Source organism: Macaca thibetana, chromosome 9 (assembly GCF_024542745.1).
Source record: "Macaca thibetana thibetana isolate TM-01 chromosome 9, ASM2454274v1, whole genome shotgun sequence".
Classification (NCBI taxonomy): domain Eukaryota; kingdom Metazoa; phylum Chordata; class Mammalia; order Primates; family Cercopithecidae; genus Macaca; species Macaca thibetana.
This window is the reverse complement of record NC_065586.1, coordinates 53,196,068-53,216,643: the sequence shown is the minus strand read 5'-3', so window position 1 is coordinate 53,216,643 and position 20,576 is coordinate 53,196,068. Positions and strand designations below refer to the sequence as shown.

Here is a 20,576-nt window from a genome sequence, read left to right as displayed (position 1 = left end):
CAACTGAGAAGTCTGCTGTAAGGCTAATTATTTATTCTTTGTAGTGATTTGCATTTTCTCTCTGGTTGACAAAAGAAGAATTGAATATCTTTGCCTAGTTTTATAGTATGTGTCTGTGAAAATTGTTAACTATTCACTCTTAAAATATTGCCTCCTCTCCTCTCCTGTGGGGCTCGGATTCTATATATGTTAGACTTTCCATTCCATCTGCCATGTGTCTTAACCTCCTGAGATTTAAATTAAGCTTCTCTCGTGTTAGATTTATATAAATGCCCCATGGATGTGTCATTTCTGGTCCTCACTCTGACTTTTCACTCATCTGGTCCCTTCTTCTCCCTCACACCTCATTACTAGTCCTTACTTTACACAGAATCTATCCGACCTTCAAGGCCCACCTCACATTCCTGTTCAGTGCCTCCACAGAGCCTTCCCTGATTTCTCAACCTCTTCCTTCTTGTTTATTTCACAGCATTTACCATCCTTTGCATGAGACAACATGGTATAGAGCAGAGAGAGCACTGGACTTGGAATCTGAGGACCTGTGTTCAAATCTGCCTCCACCACTTAATAGATTCTCTGTGAATATTAAGCTCTGTGAATTTGGGTGAATCCCTTCTTTTCTTGACATTCAGTGTCCTCAGTTGTGAACTGGTGATGAGGGTTGGTAGGAAGACCAAAGGAGAAGGGTCACAGAGGCCCCAGATGGTGCCCAGTGCTGGCTGTGACATAAGCGTCTCACAGGAGCTTCAGTGTGTCCCTTTACCTCTGTGCCTCAAAATGGAAGCCATTTCTGGGAGGGTAGGCGTCAGAGAGCCAGATATCAATGGTACACTGTGAAATGTAGCCATGAAGCAATTCTTAAGTGAGGAAGCCCTCACTGAGCTGAAATCCTTGGCTCTGAACCATAATCCTTCAATCTATATTCCACACTTGAACATTCTTGTATCTTTCTTCTGTATAGGAAACATCAGTGGCTGTCCACTGCCTTCAGAATTAATCCTTTCAGTGGTGTGGAGAGCCCTTTGGAGCTTGACTGCTGCCTATCCTACACCTCTGGCCGCTGCCCAGCTCCCACCTAACCCCCCGCTCCAGCCACAAAGAGCCATGTGCTAATGACTTTTACAATCTTCCCTCCTTGCCTTGCCTACTCTTGTCCCTTTCTGGACTCAGTCTAACCATCACTTCTGCCCCTGGGCTCCAGAACTGGGTGGGGCGCCTCCCCTAGGTGCAGCCACAGTGCCTGATTCAATAGCTTATGTGGCCTTTATCACCATTGCTTACAGTTAATCTTTTATTTTTATATTAAAAAATTCCCATCAGTCTTCATTTCTGTCCAGAGTCAGAGCTTCTGGAAGGCAAGAACTGTTTCTCATTCACTGCTGACTCCCAGGTGCCCAGCTTGGGGCCCGGCTTCTAGACGGCACTTCATACATATTTATTAAAGAGAGGAAGGAGAAAAGGAAGAAAAGGAAGGAAGTGGGGAGAGAAAATGTTCCTGGAAACTATAGGAGAAACAATGTTTACCATTGTCTGGGAATGAGAACTGGCTCAGAATCCATCTTCAGTTGCATTCTCCAATATTCATTCTAAAATTGTCACCCTGGAGCGTTGGCTGGTTAGGCTGCATCCCTTAGCCAGGCCCACTCGTTAGTAGTGAGAAAGTTTCAAGGACTCTGACAGTATGTTAGCTCCCTAGCTGGAAGGGGTGAGGTGGGGCCCTCCCCTGTTTCCTCAGCCAGGAGGTTGTAGAGTGCTCAGAAGAAGCAGAGGTGGGTGATGATTCATGCTTATTTCCCAGACACTCTGCAGTTGGCTGAGAGGCAATCCAGGGGGAGAGAGAGATGAGAGGGTGATATGGTTTGGCAGTGTCCCCACCCAAATTTCATCTTGAATTCCCACGTGTTCAGGAGGGACCCAGTGGGAGGTAACTGAATAATGGAAGCAGGTCTTTCCTGTGCTATTCTCGTGATAGCAAATAAGTCTTATGAGATCTGACGGTATTATAAGGGGGAGGTTCCCTACAGAAGCTCCTCTCTTTGCCTGCTGCCATCCACATAAGATGTGAGTTCCTCCTTGCCTTCCGCCATGATTGTGAGGCCTCCCCAGCCATGTGGAACTGTAAGTTCGATAAGCTTTTTTAATTTGACTAGTCTCAGATATGTCTTTATCGGGGGTGTGAAAATGGACTCATACAGAGGGCAAAGTAAATGGGGAAGGAAAACATAGCTTCTCCTTGCAAGCATCCTACACTAATTCTCTAGAGGGGTTGGGTTTTCTACGGAATGCTGTTTGCTATCCTGAACTATGAGGTTATATTACCTTTGGCTTTGTGCCAAATTGCAATTTTGATTTCCAGGCAAATGTGTTAGGCCATTCTTGCATTGCTATAAATAAATACCCTGCCGGGCACAGTGGCTCATGCCTGTAATCCCAGCACTTTGGGAGGCTGAGGCAGGTGGATTATGAGGTCAGGAGTTTGAGACCAGCTTGACCAACATGGTGAAACTCTGTCTCTACAAAAAATACAAAAATTAGCCAGGTATGGTGGTGCACGCCTGTAATCCCAGCTACTCAGGAGCCTAAGGCAGGAGCATTGCTTGAACCTGGAAGGCGGAGGTTGCAGTGAGTCGAGATCGCGCCACTACACCCCAGCCTGGGTGACAGAGCGAGACTCTGTCTCAAAAAAAAAAAAGAAATACCCAAGACTGGGTAATTTATTAATATATAGAAAAGAGTTTTAATAGGCTCCCAGTTCTATAGGCTGTACAGGAAGTATGGCCCTAGCATCTGCTTGGCTTGCAGTGAGGCCTCAGGAAGCTTCAAATCCATGGTGGAAGGCAAAGGGGAAGCCGGCATATCACATGGCGAGACGGGGAGCAAGAGAGAGAGAGTGAGGGGGAAGATCCTACAGACTTTTAAACAACCAGATCTCACAAGAACTCACTCACTATCCTGAGGATAGCATCAAGGGGATGGTGCTAAACCATTCATGAGAAATCACCTCCCACTAGCCCCACCTCCGACACTGCAGATTACAATTCAACATGAGATTGAGAGAGGACACACATTCAAACTATATCAGCAATATCAAAGAGGAGGCAGAATTCACAGAGACCTGGACAGTCTCCCAGAAATGGCCCAGCTAAGTTTATGGCACAGGCTTGGGCCCCCTAGGAGGAAGTCACCTTCAGCAGCCCATGTTTGAGAGAATTGACTGTGTGTGTGTCAGGGGTTGTGGGGCAGGGGGGACACAGCCTGACAGTCCTATGACCATTGCAGCTACCAGCACCAGGCAGTGTGTAACACTAACACATGTGTAGAATACTTAGTGCATCCAGTGCAGCTAGTTATATTGTATTAGATATTTATTGTGATTTTTAAGCACTGTACTAAACATATTCATGTATTAACTTATTAATTCTCAAACAGCCTTAAGATGTAGCTGTTGTATCACTAACACTTAATAGATGGGACGTCAAACTTGGTTTCAGAGAGGTTGAAGTCACCTGCTCTTAAGACCACCCATGGAGTATGTCCCTGGGCTATGATTTGTGTCCGTGCTCTTGATCACTGTTCCAGAATCCCTGCCAATGTCCCAGGCATGGAGGATGTAAAGATGAGGTGTCTGTGTCCATCAGGTCTTCCGTGAAGCAGAAGAGGAAGAGATTGATTGGAGGAAATGCCTGTGAGAGACAAAGAGGGGAGGGTGTGGGAGAAGGTAGGGAGAGTCTTCAGAACATGGTACACATCTGACACCTGTGGAGGGAGAGAGGGAAGAAGGATGACTGGTAAGGGAGCCTGCTCCTGGAGTGCAGCTCAGAGAAAAATCTTGGCCAGGCTGTTTGAGAGCCCCAGAGCAAAGACTGCCTGCTCGAGGAGTCCTGCCTTGGGTAGGAATGGTGGCTCTAGCACCCCTGTGCCCTGCCCTTGGCTGGAAGCACCCTGGGGAGAGCATGACCCCATGGAGGATCCTGACGGGCATGATGCTGCTCCCAGCAACAGGTCTCTGTCTTGGAGGGAGGCCTAGGCAGCTTGCTCCCATGGCAGCCACAGGCCCCAGCCTTGAGCTGCTCACAGCCTATTTACTAATCTACTGTAAGGTTTTGGTAGGATGTTACAAAAACCCAAATATGAGATATCCAAGAGAATCTCCTGGGAGATAAAGGATTTCCTGGTCAGCTGAGCAGGTTGCACACTGAACAGGGGGACCTGAGGGGTGGGGATAGTTGGGGAGAACAGAGGATTGATGTGCAGGCACCGCCTTTCTCAGTCAAGCTGTAGGCTTTGTGGGTTTGGCCCAGAGAGGCATGTTTTTCTAATTCAATTACTCAGAAGGTCATCTTTTCCTAACTTGCACAAAGGTAGAATGTAGGCTGCCCATGGCCCATGATTCTGGGGAGAGAAGAGGATGGGGCTTTTGATGAGGAATCAGGGTCAGCTGGAGTGAAGGGGGCTGGGTTGTGGCCTCAGTCCAAGGTCGGCTTGTGGGAAGCAGCCAGTACCTAACAGTGCAATGAGCCCAGAGGGGTAGGTTGAGGCGGGGCATAGAGCCTGCTGTCTGCTGTGCCTGAGCTTGGGCTCTGCTGGAAGTCGGGGGAAGCTGCTCAAGGGTTTTAGGTGGATGAGACACATGACATCGTCACTTTGGTATTACTGGTCATTTTGGTATGTTAAAAAGTCAAGTCCCCAAAATAACATGTGTTGGCAAGTGTTGGAGGAAAGAGACCCTTTGCACATTCTCTTAAGGTATGAAAATACTTAAAAATTAAAGTAGAAGTACCCTATCATCTCAGCAACCCCATTACTGGATATTTATCCAAAGGATATGAAATCAGTATGTCGAAGACATATCTATACTGCCATGTTGATTGTAGCATTATTCACAATAGCCAAGATAGAGAATCAAGGGAAGTATTTGTTTGTTTGTTTGTTTATTTATTTTTGAGATAGGGCCTTACTCTGTTGTCCAGGCTAGAGTGTAGTGGCATGATCGTAGCTCCCTGCAGCCTTGAATTCCCAGGCTCATGTGATTCTCTCACCCCAGCCTCCTGATAGCTGGGACCACAAGCATGTGCCACCATGCCCAGCCTAATTTTTATAGATTCAGGGCCTTGCTATGTTGCGCAGGCTGGTTTTGAATTCCTGGGCTCAAGCGATCCTCCCACCTTGGCCTCCTAAAGTGCTGGTATTATAGGCCTGAACTACCACACCAGGCCCAACCTAAGTGTCTATTAACAGTTGAATGGATAAAGAGATGTGGTATATGAGCGCAATGGAATAGTATTTGGCCTTTAAAAAGAATGAAATCCTGTCATTTGTGACAACGTGGATGAACCTAGAGGACATTATGCTAAGTGAAGTAAGTCAGGCCCAGAAAGACAACTACCTCATGATCTCACCTATATGTGGAATCTGAAAACGTTGAACTTCCAGAAGCAGAAAGTGGAATGGTGGTTACCAGGGGCTGGGAGAGGCAGGCACTGGGGAGATGTTGGTCAAAGGACATAAAATTTCATTTAGACGGAAGGAATAAGTTCAAGAGATCTATTGTACAGCATGTTAACTACAATTAATGATATATTGTATACTTGAAAATTGCCAAGACAGCTTTTGTTTGTTTGTTTGAGGCAGAGTCTTGCTCTGTCACCCAGGCTAGAGTGTAGTGGTATGATCACAGATCACTGCAGCCTTGAACTCCTGGTTGCAAATGGTCCTCTTGCCTCAGTTTCCCAAGTAAGTGTGCATCATCATGCCCAAATTATTTTTAAATTTTTTGTGGAGATGGTTGTCTCCACAAAAAGTGTGGAGACAACAATTGTGGCTATGTTGCCCAGGCTGGTCTTGAACTACTGGGCTCAAGTGATCCTTCCACCTCGGTCTCCCAAAGTGCTGAGATTATAGGCATGAGTTATTATACCCAGCCAAGAGGGTAGATTTTTAAATGTCTTCGCCACAAAAAGTAAGTATGTGAGATAATGCATATGTTAATCTTAAATAGATTGATTTAGCCATCCCACAGTGCATACATATATCAAAATGTCATGTATACCATAAATATATACAATTTTTATTTATCAGTGAAAAAGTAATAAACATTACAATAAAGACACTTGTTTAAAAGAAAAAAAAGTTGAATCGTATTTAATTTGACTGTAGTTTCCCACCCTAGTAATACTCCCTTCCTCTCCAACCCTAGCCCCGCCTGTGCCTCAGCTTGAGGTGCTTGGAGTGGGGATGAGGGTTATGTCTTCTGGTCCTTCTTCCTCCCAGGCCCTGGCCCTGCCTCTGGCTCCCCTTACTTATCTCCCTACCGCAGCCTCTTTTAGGGCCCAGGTGTTCTGGTGTTGGGGCAGGGAGGTAGGTGAAGGACAGGGCCAAGTTTTGAGGGATCCTGGACTTTCCCTTTCGGTCTTCTTTTGGCTGTCCAGCTTTTCTGCATGAAGCCCCCAAGACCTTCTGGGGGGCAGCACTGGGGCACATCCTCCCTCTTGCATGGGACAGTGTTTATTTTTCAGGCACCCTGTTGCGAAAGGGCTCCTCACCTCCGTCCTTCTCTTACTCTTCCTCCTTTTCTGCTTCTAGAGCTTGGCTGGGGAGGGGTGACTGGCTTGGATGCCTCTCGCTGTAAGTCCTGGGCAAGAAGGAAATAGGTGGCCTCTGATTGCGCTAACTGTCTTTAAAGGGTAGATCATTTGGCAGTGTGGTTGCCTCTGTGTCCTCTGCCTTGGGCCCAAGGGAAGTCTCGAGCATGCCCTGTGAGGCCGGAGATTGATGGGAGGGGAGCCTGACTGTGACTGGCTCGGGAGTGGCATTGGGTACTGGGGAGAAGTCACAGGTGTGCAGAGCCTCTCAGGGTTGTGGAGATAGGCAGCTCGGCCACTCTATCCCCATGCCTATCACTGACAGTGTGGAAAGGGTAAGTCCATGGGTGAGCAAAGGGACAATGTGTTACAATTCACCTCTCCTCCGGAATAACCGATGACAACAGGATCCATCATCTCCACAGCTATTCTCCGTGTATGAAATGAGTTTGAGTCCTTTATTCAACTTGAAAGTCATAACATACCTTTTAAGTATTTGGGTTATGATCATGTAAATGTCAAAGGACATTGGAGATGTTGAGGGCTTGGCTGAAAATTCCATAGCCAGGTCGGCAGAGGTAGGGGGTGGGGGTAACCCAGGTCTTCTGGCTTCCCCTCCTCTTCCCACCTACCTGCCTCTGGAACCTGCTCTACATCACTGCTCTTTCATCACCCAGATGACAGCAGCTCCCTGAGAGCATTTCAGGGGATTGCTACCCAGCATATCAATGACTCCAAGGCCAGCCAGACTTCCAAACTGTGATGAAACCACATTGTGTAGGACTGCAAGTCCTTAGAAAGTTTTGATCGTTGAGCTGAAGTGAAGCTTGATTCTATACCCCTATTAAGAAACTTTTTGCCTGGTGTTCACAGGTATTTGGAAGAAATCTTTTTACTTTTTAAGGGAAAACCCTGTTTTTAGGTGCTCATTTATGGTACTAGAGAAATAAGTGAGTTAGTCATCAGCAGCCATTCTGGACTAGTCTTTAAAGCAGGCCTCTTAAGGCTTTTCACAAGCCTGTTGACTTATATTTATAATCAATAATGCTATAATCACAGCTCACTACTAATTCATTGCTTAATTAATCCAAATCAGCATGGCTCAATGTGGAGGAAAGTGTGCTCAACTCAGGTCCTAATAGAAACTCTGCCGCCAGGCTCACGGCGGGTGGCGCTGGGCCAAGACGCCCTCTCTATGGAAGGAGGCATGTGCTTGGCCAGCCCTTGGGGCTCTTTTCTTCCTGGCATCCTGGACTGTGTGGATGGCATGTGCACTGAGCCACAGCGTGCGGGGCAGGGAGGAGTGGAGGATCATGGGGAGGCAGTTGCAGAACCTGCTGTGTTTTTTTTTTCTTCCTATTTTAAATCAGGAATTATTAGCCGAGAAGATGCAGAAGATCTCCTGGAGAACATGACTGAGGGAGCATTCCTGGTCCGGGTCAGTGAGAAAATCTGGGGTTACACCCTCTCCTACCGCCTGCAGAAAGGGTTCAAGCACTTTCTTGTGGATGCCTCTGGGGATTTTTACAGCTTCCTGGGAGTGGACCCCAATCGCCATGCAACGCTCACGGATCTCATTGATTTCCATAAGGTATCCCTCATAGGGATACCAATCGGGGTGGGTGGTGGGGCGAAACTGGTGGAAACTCGAGCTGAAGAGAGAGCTAGAGCAAGAGAAGCAAGGCTGCTTGCTGGCTCTGGGCTGTGGGGCTGGAGGGTCTCAGAGATGTAGAGTATTAGGGCAGAAGGGACCAGAGGTTGTTCCCACCAGGCCCTAGGGCCCACTGTTCTGCTCTTTGTTTCACTCTCTGGGGCATGCGGGCACCTCTTACCCTGGTCCTCAGGCCTCTTCTCACCTTGGGTACCTGAGTGCTCCCTCCTGTTAACACAAGGACTGGATGATCATCCCTTTCTCCAAGCCTGGGTCTCATCTCCAACTCATTCCCTAGAACGTCTCTCATGAAGACCTCCAAGCCAGGCCTTTAGCAGCTTCTGAGAGTTAGCAGAAGTGCAGTAGGCAACCCTGTGATTAGAGAAGCTTTTGTAGTGGTGGAGTTACCATGTCTCTTATTTGAACTCCAGCTTAACCACTTACTTAGTACACGTGTGACCTTCAGCCAGCACCTTAGGCTCACCAAGCATCAGTGTCCTAGCCAGTCAAATGGATGTAAATAATACTTTAGCTTGGACCTTGTGAGCATTAAATGAAGTCAAGTATGTAGCAGCACTTTGTGACTGTGAAGTGCTTATGGAAAGTGTTGTTTCTCGGCATTCTTTTTGTTATTTGTCCTCCCGCCATGGACCCTATATTGGGAAAGATGTTGTCTTCCAAGCAGTGTATGTAGTAAGAAGCAACGTTTATGTTCGTGTGGCGGTTGGCATCATTAGTAACTGGGAGAAAGCTGGAGGTGGAACTCAGTGACCTGGAACGGCAGGACGAAGGATTCCGAGGGGCAGAGTGGTGGTAGCTCAGGCGTCCGACATCTAACCAAGTTTTGCGGGTGTAGATAGTTTCACAGAATGACTTGACGGTCTCACTGGGGTTTTGCTATAATAGGGACTCTTAGGTTTGTATTGCTTTTTCTTCGTCTCTTCATGGAGGTCCCTAGAACTTCAGGGACAGCCCTGGACCTTATGAATAATACCCATGGAGAATCACCCATTCACAGATACTCGGGCACTGGGTGTGGAGTACTGCCTGGAAACTGGACTAACCAGGATCAAGGTTGATTTCTACGTGTTGGGAAGAGCCTTCTAACAAACAGAGGAAAGAGAAAGGGAGGGGATGTGAGGACATTGGCACGTTCTCTGTGTCAAGTACTGACCCTGTTGCTCTACATCCATGCTCTTATTTAATCTTACCAATAGATCTGTGAGGGAGGCATCTTTTTATTTATTTATTTTATTTCTTATACGTTAAGTTTTAGGATATATGTGCAGAACATGCAGGTTTGTTACATAGGTATACATGTGCCATGTAGGTTTGCTGCACCCATTAACTCGTCATTTACATTAGGTATTTCTCCTAATGCTATCCCTACCCCTGCCCCCCACCCCACAACAGGCCCCGGTGTGTGATGTTCCCTGTCCTGTGTCCAAGTGTTCTCATTGTTCAATTCCCACCTATGAGTGAGAACATGCAGTGTTTGGTTTTCTGTCCTTGCGATAGTTTGCTGAGAATGATGATTTCCAGCTTCATCCATATCCCTGCAAAGTAAATGAACTCATCCTTTTTTATGGTTGCATAGTATTCCATGGTGTATATGTGCCACATTTTCTTAATATAGTCTATCATTGATGGACATTTGGGTTGGTTCCAAGTCTTTGCTATTGTTGAATAGTGCTGCAATAAACATACATATGCATGTGTCTTCATAGTAGCATGGTTTATAGTCCTTTGGGTATATACCCAGTAATAGGATTGCTGGGTCAAATGGTATTTCTAGTTCTAGATCCCTGAGGAACTGCCACACTGTCTTCCACAATGGTTGAACTAGTTTACGCTACCACCAACAGTGTAGAAGCGTTCCTATTTCTCCACATCCCCTCCAGCATCTGTTGTTTCCTGACTTTTTAATGATCACCATTCTAACTGGTGTGAGATGGTATCTCATTGTGGTATTGATTTGCATTTCTCTGATGACTAGTGATGATGAGCATTTTTTCATGTGTCTGTTGGCTGCATAAATGTCTTCTTTTGAGAAGTGTCTGTTCATATCCTTTGCCCACTTTTTGATGGGGTTGTTTTTTTCTTGTAAATTTGTTTAAGTTCTTTGTGGATTCTGGATATTAGCCATTTGTCAGATGGGTAGATTGCAAAATTTTTCTCACATTCTGTAGGTTGTCTGTTAACTCTGATGGTAGTTTTTTTTTGCTATGCAGAAGCTCTTATGTTTAATTAGATCCCATTTGTCTATTTTGGCTTTTGTTGCCATTGCTTTTGGTGTTTTAGTCATGAAGTCCTTGCCCATGCCTATGTCCTGAGTGGTATTGCCTAGGTTTTCTTCTAGGGTTTTTATGGTTTTAGGTCTAACATTTAAGTCTTTAATCCATCTTGAATTAATTTTTATGTAAGGTGTAAGGAAGGGATCCAGTTTTAGCTTTCTACATAATGGCTTGCCAGTTTTCCCAGCACCGTTTATTAAATAGGGAATCCTTTCCTCATTTCTTGTTTTTGTCAGGTTTGTCAAAGATCAGATGGTTGTAGATGTGTTGTGTTATTTCTGAGGCCTTTGTTCTGTTCTGTTTGTCTATATCTCTGTTTTGGTACCAGCACCATGCAGTTTTGGTTACTGTAGCCTTGTGGTATAGTTTGAAGTCAGGTAGCGTGATGCCTCCAGCTTTGTTCTTTTGCTTAGGATTGTCTTGGCAATGCAGGCTCTTTTTTGGTTCCATGTGAACTTTAAAGTAGTTTTTTCCAATTCTGTGAAGAAAGTCATTGGTAGCTTGATGGGGATGGCATTGAATCTATAAATTACCTTGGGCAGTCTGGCCATTTTCATGATATTGATTCTTCCTATCCATAAGCATGGAATGTTCTTCCATTTGTGTCCTCTTTTATTTCGTTGAGCAGTGGTTTGTAGTCTCCTTGAAGAGGTCCTTCACATCCCTTGTAAGTTGGATTCCTAGGCATTTTATTCTATTTGAAGCAATTGTGAATGAGAGTTCACTCATGATTTGGCTCTCTGTTTTGTCTGTTGTTGGTGTGTAGGAATGCTTGTGATTTTTGCACATTGATTTTGTATCCTGAGACTTTGCTGAAGTTGCTAATCAACTTAAGGAGCTTTTGAGCTGAGACGATGGGGTTTTTTTCCTAAATATACAGTCATGTCATCTGCAAACAGGGACAATTTGACTTCCTCTTTTCCTAATTGAATACCCTTTATTTCTTTCTCTTGCCTGATTGCCCTGGCCAGAACTTCCAACACTATGTTGAATAGGAGTGGTGAGAGAGGGCATCCCTGTCTTGTGCCAGTTTTCAAAGGGAATGCTTCCAGTTTTTGCCCATTCAGTATGATACTGGCTGTGGATTTGTCATAAATAGCTCTTATTATTTTGAGATATGTTCTATCAGTACCTAGTTTATTGAGAGTTTTCAGCATGAAGGGCTGCTGAATTTTGTCAAAGGCCTTTTCTGCATCAATTGAGATAATCATGTGGTTTTTGTCATCGGTTCTGTTTATGTGATGGATTACATTTATTGATTTACATATGTTGAACAAGCCTTGCATCCCAGGGATGAAGCTGACTTGATCGTGGTGAATAAGCTTTTTGATGTGCTGCTGGATTCAGTTTGCCAGTATTTTATTGAGGATTTTCGCATCGATGTTCATCAGGAATATTGGTCTAAAATTCTCTTTTTTTGTTGTGTCTGTGCCAGGCTTTGGTATCAGGATGACGTTGGCCTCATAAAATGAGTTAGGGAGGATTCCCTCTTTTTTTGTTGATTGGAATAGTTTCAGAAGGAATGGTACCACTCCTCCTCTTTGTACCTCTGGTACAATTCAGCTGTTAATCTGCCTGGTCCTGGACTTTTTTTGGTTGGTAGGCTATTAATTATTGCCTCAACTTCAGAACCTGTTACTGGTCTATTCAGAGATTCATCCTCTTCCTGGTTTAGTCTTGGGAGGGTGTATGTGTCCAGGAGTTTATCCATTTCTTCTAGATGTTCTAGTTCATTTGCATAGAGGTGTTTATAGTATTCTCTGATGGTCGTTTGTGTTTCTGTGGGATCGGTGGTGATACCCCTTTTATCATTTTTTATTGCATCTATTTGATTCTTCTCTCTTTTCTTCTTTATTAGTTCTGCTAGCGGTCTATCAATTTTGTTCATCTTTTCAAAAAACCAGCTCCTGGATTCATTGATTTTTTGAAGGGTTTTTTGTGTCTCTATCTCCTTCAGTTCTGCTCTGATCTTAGTTATTTCTTGCCTTCTGCCAGCTTTAGAATTTGTTTGCTCCTGCTTCTCTAGTTCTTTTAGTTGTGATGTTAGGGTGTTGGTTTTAGATCTTTTCTGCTTTCTCTTGTGGGCATTTAGTGCTATAAATTTCCCTCTACACACTGCTTTAAATGCGTCCCAGAGATTCTGGTATGTTGTGTCTTTGTTCTCATTGGTTTCAGAGAACATCTTTATTTCTTCCTTCATTTCATTATTTACCCAGTAGTCATTCAGGAGCAGGTTGTTCAGTTTCCATGTAGTTGTGCAGTTTTGAGTGAGTTTCTTAGTCTTGATTCTAATTTGATTGCACTGTGGTCTGAGAGACAGTTTGTTGTGATTTCTGTTCTTTTATGTTTGCTGATGAGTGCTTTACTTCCCTATGTGGTCAATTTTGGAATAAGTGTGATGTGGTGCTGAGAAGAATGTATATTCTGTTGATTTGGGGTGGAGAGTTCTGTAGATGTCTGTTAGGTCTGCTTGGTGCAGAGCTGAGTTCAAGTCCTGGATATCCTTGTTAACCTTCTGTCTCGTTGATCTGTCTAATGTTGACAGTGGGGTGTTAAAGTCTCCCATTATTATTGTGTGGGAGCCTAAGTTCTTTGTAGATCTCTAAGGACTTGCCTTATGAATCTGCGTGCTCCCATATTGGGTGCATATATATTTAGGATAGTTAGCTCTTTTTGTGGAATTGATCCCTTTACTATTACGTAATGGCCTTCTTTGTCTCTTTTGATCTTTGTTGGTTTAAAGTCTGTGTTATCAGAGACTAGGACTGCAACCCCTGCTTTTTTTTTTTTTTGCTTTCCATTTGCTTGGTATATCTTCCTCCATCCCTTTATTTTGAGCCTATGTGTGTCTCTGCACGTGAGATGGGTCTCCTGAATACAGCACGCGGATGGGTCTTGACTCTTTATCCAATTTGCCAGTCTGTGTCTTTTAATTGGGGCATTTAGCCCATTTACATTTAAGATTAATACTGTTATGTTTGAATTTGATCCTGTCATTATGATGTTTGCTGGTTATTTTGCTCATTAGTTGATGCAGTTTCTTCCTAGCATCGATGGTCTTTACAATTTGGCATGGTTTTGCAGTGACTAGTACTGGTTGTTCCTTTCCATGTTTAGTGCTTCCTTCAGGAGCTCTTGTAGGGCAGGCCTGGTGGTGACAAAATCTCTCAGCATTTGCTTGTCTGTAAAGGAGTTTTTTTCTTCTTCACTTATGAAGCTTAGTTTGTCTGGATATGAGATTCTGGGTTGAAAATTCTTTTCTTTAAGAATGTTGAATATTGGCCCCCACTCTCTTCTGGCTTGTAGAGTTTCTGCTGAGAGATCTGCTATTAGTCTGATGGGCTTCCCTTTGTGGGTAACCCGACCTTTCTGTCTGGCTGCCCTTAACATTTTTCTTCATTTCAGCCTCGGTGAATTTGACAATTATGTGTCTTGGTGTTGCTCTTCATGAGGAGTGTCTTTGTGGCATTCTCTGTATTTCCTGAATTTGAATGTTGGCCTGCCTTGCTAGGTTGGGGAAGTTCTCCTGGATGATATCCTGAAGAGTGTTTTCCAACTTGGTTCCATTTTCCCCCTCACTTTCAGGCACCCTAATCAGACGTAGATTTGGTCTTTTTACGTAATCCCATACTTCTTGCAGGTTTTGTTCATTTCTTTTTCTTCTTTTTTCTTTAGATTTCTCTTCTTGCTTCATTTCATTCATTTGATCCTCAATCACTCATACGCTTTCTTCCACTTGATCAAATTGGCTATTGAAAGCTTGCGCATGTGTCACATAGTTCTCCTGCCATAGGTTTCAGCTCCATCAGGTCATTTAAGGTTTTCTCTACACTATTCTACTTAGCCATTCATCTATAATCTTTTTTCAAGGTTTTTTGCTTCCTTGCGATGGGTTCAAACATCCTCCTTTAGCTTGGAGAAGTTTGTTATTACCGACCTTCTGAAGCCTACTTCTGTCAGATTGTCAAAATCATTCTCTGTCCAGCTTTGTTCTGTTGCTGGTAAGGGGCTGCAATCCTTTGGAGGAGAAGAAGTGCTCTGGTTTTTAGAATTTTCAGCTTTTCTGCTCTGGTTTCTCCCCATCTTTGTGGTTTTATCTACCTTTGGTCTTTGATATTGGTGACCTACAGATGGGGTTTTGGTGTGGATGTCCTTTTTGTTGATGTTGATGCTATTCCTTTCTGTTTGTTAGTTTTTCTTCTGACAGTCGGGTCCCTCAGTTGCAGGTCTGTTGGAGTTTGCTGGAGGTCCACTCCAGACCCTGTTTACCTGAATATCACCAGCGGAGGCTGCAGAACAGTAAATATTGCTGTATGATCCTTCCTCTGGAAGCTTTGTCCCAGAGGCGCACCCGCCTGTATGAGGTGTCAGTCAGCCCCTACTGGGAGGTATCTTCCAGTTAGGCTACACGGGGTCAGGCTTCCACTTGAGGAGGCAGTCTGTCCATTCTCAGAGCTCAAGCACCATGCTGGGAGAACCACTGCTCTCTTCAGAGCTGTCAGACAGGGACGTTTAAGTCTCCAGAAGTTTCTGCTGCTTTTTGTTCAGCTATGCCCTGCCCGCAGAGGTGGACTCTACAGAGGCAGCAGGCCTTGCTGAGTTGCAGGGGGCTCTGCCCAGTTCCAGCTTTCCCATCCACTTTGTTTACCTACTCAAGCCTCAGCAGTGGCAGACGCCTGAGGGAGGCATCTTAGCCCCATTCCACAGATTAGGAAACCAGGGCTAAGTTTTCATGGTTAGGACCAAGAGTTAAGCCTCAGACTGTTTGCCTCTAAAGAATGTACTTTTTCCACTAAACCACATTGTGTGCTTTTCCTGTATAATAGGAGCTGCTTTAGCAATGATGAGTTCCTTGTCCCTGGAAGTGTTTCAAGCAAAGGATAAATGCCCTTCACTCAGTTCAGGTTCCAGAGAAAGGCTAAACCAGAGATATCTGAAGATCTTTATTCTCTTCCAGATCAAAACCTTTGAGACTCACAATTTCATTTCTAACACTAAGGAGAGATATCATTTATGCCAATGTGGAGATCTGGTGGCCAACGTCTACAAATTAAAATTTTAATTATACAATTAATTCATGATTACATTCTAAGAAAAATTAAGCACAATACAAAGTGAAAGCCTCATTCGTTTCAAATCTCTGTCTCCATCCTCCACTTTATCAGTTTGCCATGTATCTTATCTAAATATCTCCTGAGCAGCAACATAAAAACTTATGTACATAAGGAAATATATAGTTTTGTTATTTTTCACATAAGTTGTGTAGCCTTTTTTGAGACAAGGTCTTACTCTGTTGCTTAGGCTGGAGTGCAGTGGTGCGATCATAGCTCACTGTAACCCCAAGATCCTGGGCTCAAGTGATCCTCCCACTCAGCTTCCCTAGTAGCTGGGACTACAGGCATGCACCACCACACCAGCCCGAGTTGCATATTTCCTTACATATAAATGAGTGACTTGATTTTTTAACATGCTTACTAAATAATTGAATGCAGTTTTAAAAAGCATGGTCCCTAAAATGAGGCTGCTGAGTTTTAAATTCTAACTTATGTGTTTGACTTTGGACGACTATTTAGCTTTTGCACCTTAGTTTCCATCTTAGTGAAGTGAGTTTAATAGTAGCACTCAACTCTTCAGGTCACTGTAAAGTTTTAATGAAACATCACTCTGTGAAGTGCTGAAACAATATATCTAACACTTGTAATTTCAGGACATGCTGACTGTCATTCAAATATTTCTATGAGCTCTTCCTATGTTAATCTGTATACCAAACCTTGTAAATGCTGTGTGGTATTCCATGGTATGGATGCATATTACAGTTTAATTACCCATTCTCCTTTTGATGACCACTCTTATCTGGCTTCCGATTTTTCATGATCTTGAACAGTGCTGCAGAGACTTCCCTGTGTTTGTCACTATGGATACATGTGCAGTATTTCTCTAGGATGGGTCTTGGAACTGGAATTGCTGGAGAGAAGAGTATGCACATTTTAATTAGGAAAGATCTGCCAGATTGCCCTCCAAAAATGTGGCGCCAGTTCAGTCTCCTGCCAAAACTATGTGAGGCTGTTTCCCTGCACTGCTGCCAACACTGGGGCCTATCAATCATTTCATTTTTCTCATCAGATGGGCAGACACTGAATCTACTGTGGTTTAGTTTGCATTTGTCTGATTACCACTGATGCTGAGGATCTTTTCACACGTTTCATGACCACTTAGATTTCTTCTGTGAGTCGTCCTTTCATATCCTTTGTCCATTTTTCTATTAGGATGTCTCTTTCTTTTTGATGTGACATTTCTTTCAGCTGCTGAATTGCTCTTTAGTTATGAGCGTTCTGCTATTCAGTTCTTCTGAAATTTTTTCCTTTTAATTTAAATGGTCATGCTTTTGGTTTCTAGGTTCTTTAATTGGTTCTTTTTTTTTTTTTTATAATGCCCATTCTCGTTTCATGGATGACTTATTTCTTATTCCGCTGAGGAGAGATTAATGTACATCTCTTAAAGCCTTTTCTGTTTGCTTTATAGACTTGATATTTTCCTGGAAATCATTTCTATTGTTGAGTTCAGCATCTTTCTTTTATGGTTATAATTTTGCTTAAATGCCTATAAATTTTAGGCTATGAAGTGATAGTCCAACTTTGAATTTTCTGTCTATCATGAGTGAATATAGTTTTGTTTCCCAAATCCAGTGTCTTCATGCTGTAGGAGTTGGAGCTGACTGTGAGTGGCTCATCTTTTGGGCATGGGACTGTCTGAACTTTTTGGAACTCTTGGGGCTTCCAAGGAACTGTGTGCATCTCCTCATTCCCCGACCTGCTTGAGGCAAACACCTACTGGAGTCCCTCAACCCTTCCTCAACTTGCTGTAACTGGTGTCCCACATTGACTCCTCTGACAAGCCCCTCCTGCATGTCTTTTGTTTTTCAAGGATTCTTCAATATGTTTCACTTTGTCAATGGCATTTTTTAATTTTCCAGTACTTTTTATGAATTCATTTCTTTTTAAAGGCAGATTTTTTAAATGTCATTTCTAGCAATCTGAATGAGGGGAGACAGATGCATATTAGTTTCTCTGTCTTGAACCACACTCTCTCTCTCATAGATGTGTATTTCCCTGTCTTGATGATAAATGGATTTTCCTTTTTTTCTCTTTTAGGAGGAAATTATCACTGTTTCAGGAGGAGAGTTACTTCAGGAACCCTGTGGACAGAGGGACAGCCCACCAGACTACCATCCATTGTTTGAATAATATTTTTTTTCCTTATCAGTTGGATTCCTTTGGGCATCCTGTTTTTGAACTGAGCTTAAGAACTTCTCAACTCGAATTCTATGGCCTTCTGGAAGATCCACCACTATCCAGAGGAAAAAGTAGATTAATATGTCTCAAGGGATATGACATCTATGGCATAGGGCTACTGGTCTCATCCCAGTGATCAGGACAGAAATTGCTAATAGCTCATGCAACTCTTTCATGAAGAGCTTAGCTATATGACCTTAGAAGACAAAGCCTGTTTGTTATGGCTTCCAGAAACTGAGCTTTTACAGTGTGTGGACCATGTTTTAATAATCCAAAATAATTCCAGTGCCGAACCCTAAATTTAACATATGGTAGACATTCAGTAAATGTTTGTTAATGAATGCACATCTTCTAAAAGTTTTCCAACACAAATTAGCAGTGGTTTCTCGTAAATTATTTCCTACTTGCCGCTCTATAAAATCATGGTGATAATGGAAGATTATGAAGGATTTCTATGGAGAACATAAATGCTGCATCTTTCATAATCTCCATTATTACCCTTATTGATGTTATCATTGGAATTATCTAAGGCGAGCCCAAGTTTCCAGGGCAGCTGATTGACACTGTCCTGACTTCCTTATTTGGCCTCTTCTTTTGTCACTCTCCTCTATCTTTGAATCATATCTTGGCCCTGGTTTTGCAATGGTTTTATGTAATCCTACAGATGTCTTCAAGACCTGGGGTGAGTTATAAATGCAAGAATGGTTTTGAGAAATCTAATGTGGCTCTGCTGTCTGGGATATGGCCCTCTTTATGCAGGTTACTCCAATGATGAGCTCTGTCCTCATTGTCCTTTTAATTCCCTTGTCAACTTAATCTCAGTATGTTCCTTATATTAACAAGAAGACTCACCCAATAACTCCTCAGTAACTCTCAGTGATGGTGTCTATTGGTGCATACTTGTGTTCCACAGTTATAGCCATATACACAGAGGTAGTATATTATGAAGAGAAGATTACAGTCTTTACAGTCAAGAAAACTCGGGTTCAGATCCTCACCCTGGAACTTATTAGCATTATAATGCTTGCAGCATTGTGTTTGGTGAGAGGGAACGAATGAAGGGACCCTAGGGATGTTAGGGAACAATTTATTTTACTTGATGGCTGTATCAAACATCTCCTATGCCCCTCTTCTTCTCTTGCCTCACCTGTTCCTTAGATTCTTGGTCACTTCTCTACCACAAGCCACCAGCACTGTAACCAGTTTTGCATGAGTTCTGCTCTTCCTCCCTATGTTGATCAGTGTCATGTGAGCATAAGCCAGTGGTAGCTTGCCACATGTCCTGTCTCCCGTTGCTGCAGAGGCATAAGACAGAAGAGATGGGAAGTGAATGCCCCATGTGGTGAATCTGGGATGAATGGGAGTCACAGGCTGGTAGATCACTTTTTCCCCGTTCTTCCTCCTGGAGGAACTATTCTGAGAGGCATCTGTTTGAATGGTCTTTTAGAAGACGGTCCTGCAAGATCGGGCAACCAGTCACGATGAAACCAAGTGGTGGCTGGATCAGTATGACACCCCCCTGCTCCTGTTTGTTCCTTCTTCTCTGCCTTGCCCTGCTCTCTCCTGTTGCTCTGGGATTGCACTTCTGAATGAAGTAGCAGCTTGTAGGCTTTTGCCACTGGCTCTACCTTTTGGGGAATCCAGGATAAGAACCCATCATAGAGAAGTGTTCAATAATATCAATTTTGCAACTCAGCTCCGTGGCTTTCCCAGGTCTGCCTGTCTCACTGCATGCATACAGTGAAATGATGGAAGGAACCTCCTTTCTGAACTCTAATGTGCCTTAATTGATTATCATTAAAATTATCATTAAAATTGCCTTATTTCTATGGACGCAGAGGAATGATGTTTTAGTTTTGGCTCTCTGATGATTTACCAACTATGTGACTTTGTCCAAGTCATTTAACTTCAGTAAACCTCAGTATGACTGAAAAGGGAATTTTCTGTATGGCCGTCACTAGGTTTTTTTGCAGGTCAGTTAAATGATAAACATGAAAGCTCTGTCCAAATGAAAAAGGTATTTCTAACAACAACCACGATAACAACAACAATTTAGTCCTTAGCCATGATGTGTCGGGGGATATGATGTGATGATTTTCAAGGTGTTGGAAGAAACTTTTGTTCCAAGAACTAACAGCAGCTTTGAAAGCAGACCAAGATGGGTTGAGGCCCTGAATCCCTGGGCTGTTGTTCCTGTCACCCCTAATTAATATGAGAGAGACAACAGCTGGGTTTTCCATCCCTAACACATTTATTTCATTTTATTTGGGCCCTGCAATTTCTGCATGTCTCATATATTTTAGGTTTTACCTTTTTACCTGGCTTTAAAATAAATCCCTTGTAAGTTGTCCTGCAAATGAAATTACTGTCTGGAAAACTGCAATTTCATCTTGAGAGTTTTATTATGCTAATAAATGTCAGGATTCTCAAATAAAGGAATTGCCTTTTTTTTTCCCCTGAGCCCTACAAATATAATAAAAAACAGTTGGTCAGTTCCAAGACTCAGCAAAGGAAAAATTTACAATCTATAACTAGAAAGAGAAGTTGTAAAAAAAACACTATGCGACTTAATGGAAAATAAATTTCAAGGAATGAAAGGGTAACTTGGGGTACAGATTTGGGGAGATCCGAAGTATTTTTAGGGATCATCTAAGGGGCATGAGCTGAGAGGTTATGGAGAGTGTTCCCCGAGAGGGGCACATGGGCTTGAAGACCTGGGAGCCTGGGGCATTTGTCCCCCTTTTGTCCCTTTGATCAT

At 43.3% G+C, this 20,576-nt stretch overlaps 1 protein-coding gene across 2 annotated transcripts in view; it reads left to right on the top strand.

Annotated features, from left to right (window-relative positions):
* Positions 1-20,244, top strand: part of SH2D4B (SH2 domain containing 4B) — a 111,139-nt gene extending 90,895 nt beyond the window's left edge. Inside the window, exons 7-8 of one of the 2 annotated variants that reach the window (XM_050803585.1) lie at positions 7,952-8,172; positions 17,678-20,244. In XM_050803585.1, the coding sequence (XP_050659542.1) occupies positions 7,952-8,172; positions 17,678-17,770 (314 nt within the window). In that variant the 3' untranslated portion in view covers positions 17,771-20,244. The remainder of the gene's footprint in view (positions 1-7,951; positions 8,173-17,677) is intronic. The other variant, XM_050803586.1, reaches the window with a different exon arrangement.
* The last annotated feature ends 332 nt before the right edge of the window (positions 20,245-20,576 follow it).